Source organism: Littorina saxatilis, linkage group LG8 (genome assembly GCF_037325665.1).
Source record: "Littorina saxatilis isolate snail1 linkage group LG8, US_GU_Lsax_2.0, whole genome shotgun sequence".
Classification (NCBI taxonomy): Eukaryota; Metazoa; Mollusca; class Gastropoda; order Littorinimorpha; family Littorinidae; genus Littorina; species Littorina saxatilis.
This window is the reverse complement of record NC_090252.1, coordinates 7,029,848-7,039,142: the sequence shown is the minus strand read 5'-3', so window position 1 is coordinate 7,039,142 and position 9,295 is coordinate 7,029,848. Positions and strand designations below refer to the sequence as shown.

The window sequence follows — 9,295 nt, the reverse complement described above, 5'->3', positions numbered from 1 at the left end:
ACACTCACTTTCACACACACAAACACACACAAACACACACACACACACACACACACACGCACACACACACACATACACTAAAACACATCGATCTTTACACATAGTAGAAATGTTCTTGTTTTAATTTATTTACAAAAGTATATAGCTTCTTGAACATTTTCATGAATCATTCGCCACATACACCTGTTTGATGGACAACATTGTTGTTGTTCTACTTCACACTCTTATGGTCATGTTCATCATAATGTTAATATCATTTTTTCCCCAGTTCAACATACCACGATCTTGTTTTCACAACACTGAACACAGCTTACCAATGAAACACAATCTCCACTCACAGAACACAACGCAACATTTATTATTTAATAAAAAAAATATCTGAATTAAATGTCACCTTTGGTCACTCCAAAAACAGTAATAGTTTTTATGAAGTTGCTGACATCTAGACGACTTATGAATGTTTTTTTCTCCAAAATTAACCTCATGATTTTCACGTGAATATTTTAAACATTAAAGTTGATATGTGTGGACGGGATGTCAGAGTTGACCTTTTACTTTTAGGCCGATGAAAGGTCTTGAATTAACTTGTTATGACTTTTTGTTTTCATAGTGACATAATATTGTTTTAACATTTTCTTATACTTACCCCTTACGTTGTTTTCTTTCTTCTAATGCCAACCTCTATAATTCAAAGTATCTTCTATACTAATTTTTCCGTCCATAATGTGTTGCTTTGTTTGCTTAACGCCCAGCCGACCACGAAGGGCCATATCAGGGCGGTGCTGCTTTGACATATAACGTGCGCCACACACAAGACAGAAGTCGCAGCACAGGCTTCATGTCTCACCCAGTCACATTATTCTGACACCGGTCCAACCAGTCCTAGCACTAACCCCATAATGCCAGACGCCAGGCGGAGCAGCCACTAGATTGCCAATTTTAAAGTCTTAGGTATGACCCGGCCGGGGTTCGAACCCACGGCCTCCCGATCACGGGCGGACGCCTTACCACTGGGCCAACCGTGCCGGTTGCTTTGATGTGTGGTGTTGAAAAGATTAGATGCAGCCAGTGCATCACAGTTGGTGGATACTAGTACATCGCTTGACTGCGTGTAATTGTTTTTGCTTTGTTCATGGAGACGATGTGGCAGTGCCATTTTGTAGGCACTCGACAGTGTGTGTGATGCATGTTGTATGCGGACAGTAAGGATAAGGATAAGGATAAGGATAAGATTCACATAGTCCTGTGAGGTCACCCTCATGGAAATTCGGACTCCTTTCTCCCTGGGAAAAGCGAGCTGCCATACAGTAAACGGCGCTACCCATTTTTCCCCCTGCATGTGTGTATTCATGTTTCCAAGCCCTGAGACTTTTGCTGTGAAATTGGGTTCTTTTTCGTGCACACGGGGGTGTTCGGACACCAAGGCGAGTCTGCACATCGTTGACTCTGGGAAATAAATTCATCGCCGAACGTTGCTGCTGCAGATCAGTTATTTAAAGTTTTGTTAAAAGTTGTAATGCTAAAGAACTAACGTATATTGTATCTACTGTTTGGAAGTAAGTTGGGGTCTCTGTGTTATGGAATGACAATTGTGAAATTACAAGTGTAACGTTCTCGTATTCGTGCGTGCGTGCGCGCGAGAATATTAACAGCTATTGTGTTTTCAGCGTAGCAATAGGGCCCGATATTAGACGAGACAAGTATAATGCCGACGAGTCGAAGACCAGTCGCATTATACTTGTTCGAGTCTAAATATCAGACCCTATTGTTACGATGAAAACACAAAAGCGTTTATATAGCTATTCTGACATTAAATTCTGTGTTAAAATCATGTTTTTGTCAGCAACAAGTACCAGAATAGTCCATGTCGTTGATTGCAGACGACGGTTCCCTTTCCGCATGAAGCCACGGAAATAATCGAACATTGAAAAACCCACGGACATGTATTACGGAGAAAACTCGAGATAACCGGATGCTTAGCATTACGTCAATATGTTAGGAATCATATGACGTCATGACGTATCATGCTTGCCTACGTAGATTGTATGTTCGAAAGTCTGACTTCTGTTGGGAATTCGCGTGGTGAAGACTGCGGTAAATCTGTAGATGATAAGAGAACAAGGATTGTCTCAGAAGAAACGACGAAATGTTTCAGACCGGTAACTTCATTTCAACATTGCTCTATACAATGGACGTTCTATGTGACAGGAGAGTTTGCTGATTTTGTGTTAAACATTGGAGAGATCGTCTGCTAGAATCAGAGATAGGTCGCTTCAGATTGCAGCTTCTGGAAATTTGCAAGGTTTGTTGCCTGAGCTTAGCTTGATCGAATCTATCGGCCTCTTGAGACTTTTCCAACAAGCGGCCTTGTTTGTCTTTGCCTGGATTACACTAGGTACTTTGAAACCGTCCTTGTAAAGGGTCCCTTTCAATTCAGTTGTCAGCGGGCTTGCAAGGCTGTTTGTAGCAAGAGTCAATGTATGTTTCTTAACCCCTTCCACTCTCCCCCCTCCTTTTTCCCTGTCGCATGTGTGTCAGTATTTCCTGACTGTATAAACTGCATTTCGTTGTGTTCGTGAGACTGCTTCGTATTGGCATTCGGCCACAGGCGGTCTTTCTAGGGCATGCTTATGACATGTTTACAATGTTTTCATAGGGTGGCTCCTTTTCAGCGATTGCCGCGGGGCTGTTATCAGTAACTTCTATCGCGCCACTGGTTTCCCGTTCTGTGTGACCTGACCTGCCTTCTTGACACGTTTCCTTCGTGTCCGTAGAAGTTGAGACAGGTGTGACTTGTTTCGTAGCTGTGGCAATGTCCGACGCTGATCCTGTTGGATGCAAGTAGCCATCGGACCCATTACCATTGTCTTCTGACGAGAATGATGACTCATTATACACCGTACTGATAGCGGGGCTGGCTGGAAGCAACAAAAGAAAAACTCACAATTGACTGAACTAAATGGTATTAAGTAAGAGAGAACATCACTGACTCGATATCACAACATCCACCCGCCACCCCACTCAGTACCCCCCCCCCTGCCTTTCTTTCTCACCTACGAAGTAACTCAAAGGCGGTGACATAGGACGGTGTCTAACTCATTCATTTATACCTGCTGCGAAATTCAGGACATCACCAACCCACCGAAATAAATTAAAAGATAATACAAGCTTTGAAGAGTCAAACGTTGATTGAAATACAAAGACTTAGACACACTTATGATTGACATATTTGTAAAAGTTATTTGAAAATGAAACTGTCACACAGCGGTTAACATCGAGTCACCTCATACAGTTTTGGTAACACAAGTACAACATGAACACTGAAGCACTCAGAAAGTTACCGATACTTCAAACTTATTATTTAACGCACATTAAGTTAAAAGTAATAATGTTTCATATTTTTCCCGTTAAGAGGCAAAATACATAACTTGTATAACAATGCTTCACTGTGATTGTGAAACAGTCATCCTCCTAATAAAACAATCCTATTGTTCAATGGCACACGCTGTACAAGTACAATGCACTTTTTTCTTCTCGAAAACATCGTTGTCTGCTTGAGTGAACAATGTTTAATATAGGGAAGCACATCACATATACCATAGCTTATTGGGCGGAGAAGCTTCCGGCTGAATTAAGTTAAAAAAACACATCAACAACAACAACAACAACAAAACACCTGGCTGAAATTGACTCGGCAGACTAAGGCAGAACAACACATTGCAATTTTGTATGAACGTCCACAGATCATTTTGAGGATGTGTATCAAAAACACTTTCGCCCTAATACTGATAGTGAGTGGAAATTAAGCATTGGTTGTTGGCTGTTATTTTGAAACCTTTGGAAGGGAAATTGTACATCCAGCGTGATGAAGGGCACGATTTCTGATGAGATGGGAATCGTCAATAGACATTAAGTGTGGGAGGAAGACATTGCAAATACATGTAACACAGAAACTGACAGCTTCTTTTCCAGTATACACTACGCTATGTGCCGCGTAGTTTGTATGGTTCTTCAGATAGTGTGCACATTTCATAAAATATAATATTATCTAATGTTATTCAATCTAATCTCATCTCATCGGATATGATATGACTTGACATATATACAAAGACATTTAAACAGGCACACAAAACCTGCAGGTACATATACAGATAAGCAAACAAACATGCATACATACATACATACATACATACAGACAGGAACACACACACACACATGCACGCAGACAAACAAAAGGACAGCCAGGCAGACAGGCAAACAATTTCATACAGTGTTCACTGTCGTCAGAAATTTCGTGGTAGATGTGACCCTGCACGCTGACAAAGGATTCCCTGTGGTCCTGTCCTGCAGCCTGGGCGTGGAACATCACGGCATCCATCATTGGTGGGTGTCTGAATGTGTGAGGTGCGGGAGGGGGGGGTACACTTTGTGTTCTGCCTGAAAGATCCGCAATATTCAGATTTCAAATATTGTATTATGTATTTTCTAACGTGTAAAGCCGTCCCCCATATCACTATTTAAACAACCGAGTTCAGTTTTGGGAGGAAGCATGCTGGGTATTTTCGTGTTTCTATAGCCCACCAAACTCTAACATGGATTAGGCCAAAAAAATAATAGGTGTGGTTACGGTAACATAGCCAAAAAAAATAGGGTGGGAAGGTAGGCAATCACTTCTTTTTTTTTAACTTTTTTTTCTAATGTGTACAAATTAAACCTACTTCAGTACTTGACAGGGAAATAAGTGTGCGACTCGGGCGCTGTCGCTTTCATTGCGTTTTCTGCACTCGTTTACTTGTTTTTTGGGGTATTTTTTTGACAAATGTAATAAAAAGTTATAGGGTCGGCCCCCAAAAATAGGGTAGGTCGGGTTACCGTAACCACACCTATTTTTTTTTTAGGCCTTACAGGATGTTTTTCGTGCGTACTTGGTCATGTGCTTGCTTGTACACACAAGGAGGATAGGGCACTAACAGGTCTGCACATAAGCTGACTTTGGAGATTGGAAATAGGTCCACCCTTAACTCACAAGGCGCAGCCGGGATATGAACACCGAGCCTTCGACATTGAACGCTGATGTTTCAAACACTCGGATCGTGCACCCATCTAAACCTTTTAACCATTGCTCCTTGGACCCGAACCTGTTGGGGTCCAAAATCTCAACTATATTGAAAAAGTAAAAAACAAACACAAAACCGATTGTAATTTTAAATTGCCGGGCGAGGTCGTTCACTTAATAACGTGAACATGCCTGGATTAAATCCAATACTTCTTGACTGTGTTGGTTCGATACTGGGAGACTTATTTCCTCGTACTTCCCAGTGTTGATACATTTGAAACAAGAGGCGAAGCCATCAAGGCTCACGTAAGAAATTGACAAACAGTAACACAAACTCAATCACTCCGTCACACACACACACACACACACACACACACACACACACACACACACACACACACACACACACACACACACACACACACACACACACACACACACACACACACACACACACACACACACACACACACACACACACACACACACACACACACACACACACACACACACACACACACACACACACAGAAAGAGCATAGGTGAAAACAACAACAACTATGCTGGGGAGAAAATTGGCAAGCGCAAAACTGTTGCTGCACGCTAACTTGGTGGTTCAAAGCCCTTTAAGTTTCCTTAAAGGTTTCAGTCAAGTCAAATAAAACAAACTTTATTTTCTCACAGATGAGAAATGGCACTGGCAGCCAATAGCTCTACCAGCATACCACGCAAACCTTACAGAAAGTTAAATACAAGCATTACCAAGAAAGTGCTGTGTAAAATCCTGAATTCAAAAAAAACTTTTGCAATCAAGGCGTATGTCATTCATAAAATTAAGATTACACTCAATTGCTTTTGAAATTCTTGAACTATTGTTATATCAGGCTAAGTCATTATATGCCCCCCCCCTCCATCCTTCCAAGCTGAAAATGTGATAAAAGGAAAGAAAGCAGCAATTGGAATTTTGCTTTCACTAGTGTACTCCTCTAAACAAAATTCAATTACTTCAGACAAACTATATTCTTGTCATATTTATGCAAGACACTCTTTGCAAATTTAAAATGCTATGTTCTTACGGTTAATATGCTTAATCACGATGTCTTCATAATACCAAAAAAGAGAAATAAACAAACAAACAAACGAACAAACACACAAACAAACAAAGAAACACATTTACGACTCATACCAGTACCTGGTGCGACAGAAACAGTCTTAACAGCAATTTACCTTTTCTTTTAAAGAGAATCACGAGAAATATTGCCATGACAAGGACCATCAAAAACACACATCCAAGGATAGCGCCCAGCAGAATGAATCCAAATGTTGGTGTCATGTCAGCCGTCTTGTCATTATTTGAAGGTTTACTTGAGTCTTTATCGTCAGATGGGCTGGGGACTTGCTCTGAAATGACCACATTTTGAATGAATCAATGCTTGCTACATGTTATAATGACTATACAGATGTTTGATAATTTTGACATTGTTTCCACATAAACAATAATGATTTGTTGAAACTCAAATCAAAAACAGGAAACGAGTCCTAATAATGTTAGAAAAATGGACTGCATATAATCTTTTTAACTCAGATACCTTCTTACTTTTGTAGCATAAATATTAAGAAATGAATTAGAATTATTAGGTAATTAATTGTTCAGGATTTAGGCTTAGGTAATTACATTTTTTTAATATTGAGATTGTTCAGTCATATAATTGAAAAGTGTAATTAATAATAATAATAAATCTTCTTCTTCTTCTGCGTTCGTGGGCTGAAACTCCCACGTACACTCGTGTTTTTTGCACGAGTGGAATTTTACGTGTATGACCGTTTTTACCCCGCCATTAAGGCAGCCATACGCCGCTTTCGGAGGAAGCATGCTGGATATTTTCGTGTTTCTATAACCCACCGAACTCTGACATAGATTACAGGATCTTTTCCGTGCGCACTTGGTCTTGTGCTTGCGTGTGCACACGAAGGGGGATAAGCCACTAGCAGGTCTGCACATAAGTTGACCTGGGAGATCGGAAAAATCTCCACACTTAACCCACCAGGCGGCCGCGACCGGGATTCGAACCCTCGACCTTCCGATTAAGAGGCCGACGTCTTACCACCCCGCCACAGCGCCCGTCAATAATAAATCAATAATTGAGTAATTTGTTTTTCTATTCAGTATTAAGATAATACATTACCTACTAAACAGATACATACTGAGAGTATGACAAACACAACCCAAAACATCACAAAAAGCAATTTATAATTTAACCAAACATAACTTCCTTGATCCGACAAAATGCAACGTTCCATTAGCCTTTATTGTTTAATTCTTTCTTTGTTATTTGCAGCCTTGGAAGTCCGTCTTTTTGGATTTGATCATTTGGTAATTTAATAGTACGACCTTTAAGACAGTAACTCTAATTCCTACTTTGCCCCTTAAAGTAATTTCATTCAGTAAATGTTTATGTTAAATCATCAAGTAATTTAATATTTAAATCGTAAAGTAAGTTATTGTAATTCATACTCAGACCATCAAACATTTAACTCAGTAATTTCATCAGTAACATAAATGTATCTATTAAGTATTCATATCATTTAGTATGTACGTGCTCTATCGCCATCACCTGTTGTCGAAGTAAGAGTGAAATCCTCCAGAGATGTGGATATGCTGGGGTCGGGGGAAGCTTCTGTACCTAAATAAAAAGCACGAAAAGTATACACACACACACAAACACACACACACACACACACACACACACACACACACACACACACACACACACACACATACACACACCCACACTCACACACACACACACGCACACACACACACACACACACACACGCACACACACACACGTTCACACGCACACACGCACACACACACACACAGACGTACGTTTACCTTTGCTGCTTTCAAAAACGTACCAGTAATATGCTTTAAATAACCAAACCAAATTAAAACAAAAGAAACAGAAAAATAATAAAAACATACAATTGACGCTGAGCCACTAGCGTATTAATACAGATTAAAAAGTATCTTTTACTCTAAGGTTTGAATTATTGTTCGACCTTCTCATTATGACAGTCGTTAGTACGAGTGGTGTACTTGCTAGCATCAACAATCAGTAGAGTTAAGTTTATTTGAAGGTACGATTACCGTTTTGGAACATTAGGAGTCTGTCTGTTTCAAATTTACTTTCTAGTTGTAACCTACCCACAACCCACCCCCTACCCTCATTGAATCACCAATATTGCGAAGCTGACTTTATACAACAACAACAACAACAACAACAACAACAACAACAACAACAACAACAACAACAACAACAACAACCCAAAAAACATGCATCAACCAATTTGAGACGAAGAAGAAGACTTCTGCCATGACTTACTCTGAACTTTCTGTTGTTTCACTTGTATCAGCACCTCTGTCCGAAATGTGAGATTGTTCTGCAGTGTCCCAACCAGCTCCCACTGCTGGGACCGAGAGCCCTCGACGTAGCTCTCCACAGAAATATTCTGCGAGAGATTGTCACATGTACAGCCCGGTGAAGGAAAGCATATTCCTCTGACAAAATCGAGATTACAAATACGCCAATGTGGAGGATGTTTCTTCTTTTGTCGCACATTGATGTTCAGCAGAGAACTCTCGGAGTCTTCGCATGAATTCATTACTGAGAATGACAGTGTCACTGTCGAGTTTTCTTCCACGACGACTGGTTTGCTTTGAGTTTTGAAAAATACACCTGAAATAGAGTCAAAAGATAAATGTGTTCATACAATCGAGAAAACAATGTGTGTGTGTGCTCTTCTAAACAATGTACACTGAAGCAATGCTTTGCCATATAAGTATTTCTTACTTCTTCTATTGTATTCTTCCTTAAACTATTCTTAATCTGCTTCTTTGTCTTCTTCAACGTTGAACTTACCCCCAGGAACATAGACAAACTAAACATATAAAAGTGAAGCTATCATAAAAATGATAGAGGTTAACTCTTTCTTACATATACTTGAAGAGGCAACAGAAACCTGTACAGATTATTTTATCTGGTAAATCAAAAATCAGTGTGCCCAGGAATAGCATCAAATCCCAGACCACAGTATTTTCTTCTTGGAATCATTTTTTTCTCAAGAAAAAGCAATGCATTCATACAGGCAGAACGGTAATACTTACAGGAGTCATTCCATCCCTTTGATTCTATAAAACAAAGAATCAGACCAAAAAAACAGCAAATAGTTTTACTA

General features: G+C 39.9%; 1 protein-coding gene across 1 annotated transcript; it reads right to left on the bottom strand.

Moving 5' to 3' along the window:
- Window positions 1-117: 117 nt before the first annotated feature.
- On the bottom strand, window positions 118-8,792 carry LOC138972639 (uncharacterized). The gene is made up of 5 exons (XM_070345284.1): window positions 8,443-8,792; window positions 7,672-7,740; window positions 6,284-6,457; window positions 4,270-4,437; window positions 118-2,918 (listed from the first exon to the last, which is right to left on the bottom strand). Exons 1-5 carry the CDS (start codon window positions 8,720-8,722, stop codon window positions 2,629-2,631), a joined length of 981 nt encoding a protein of 326 aa, XP_070201385.1. The 5' UTR covers window positions 8,723-8,792; the 3' UTR covers window positions 118-2,628.
- Window positions 8,793-9,295: the final 503 nt, after the last annotated feature.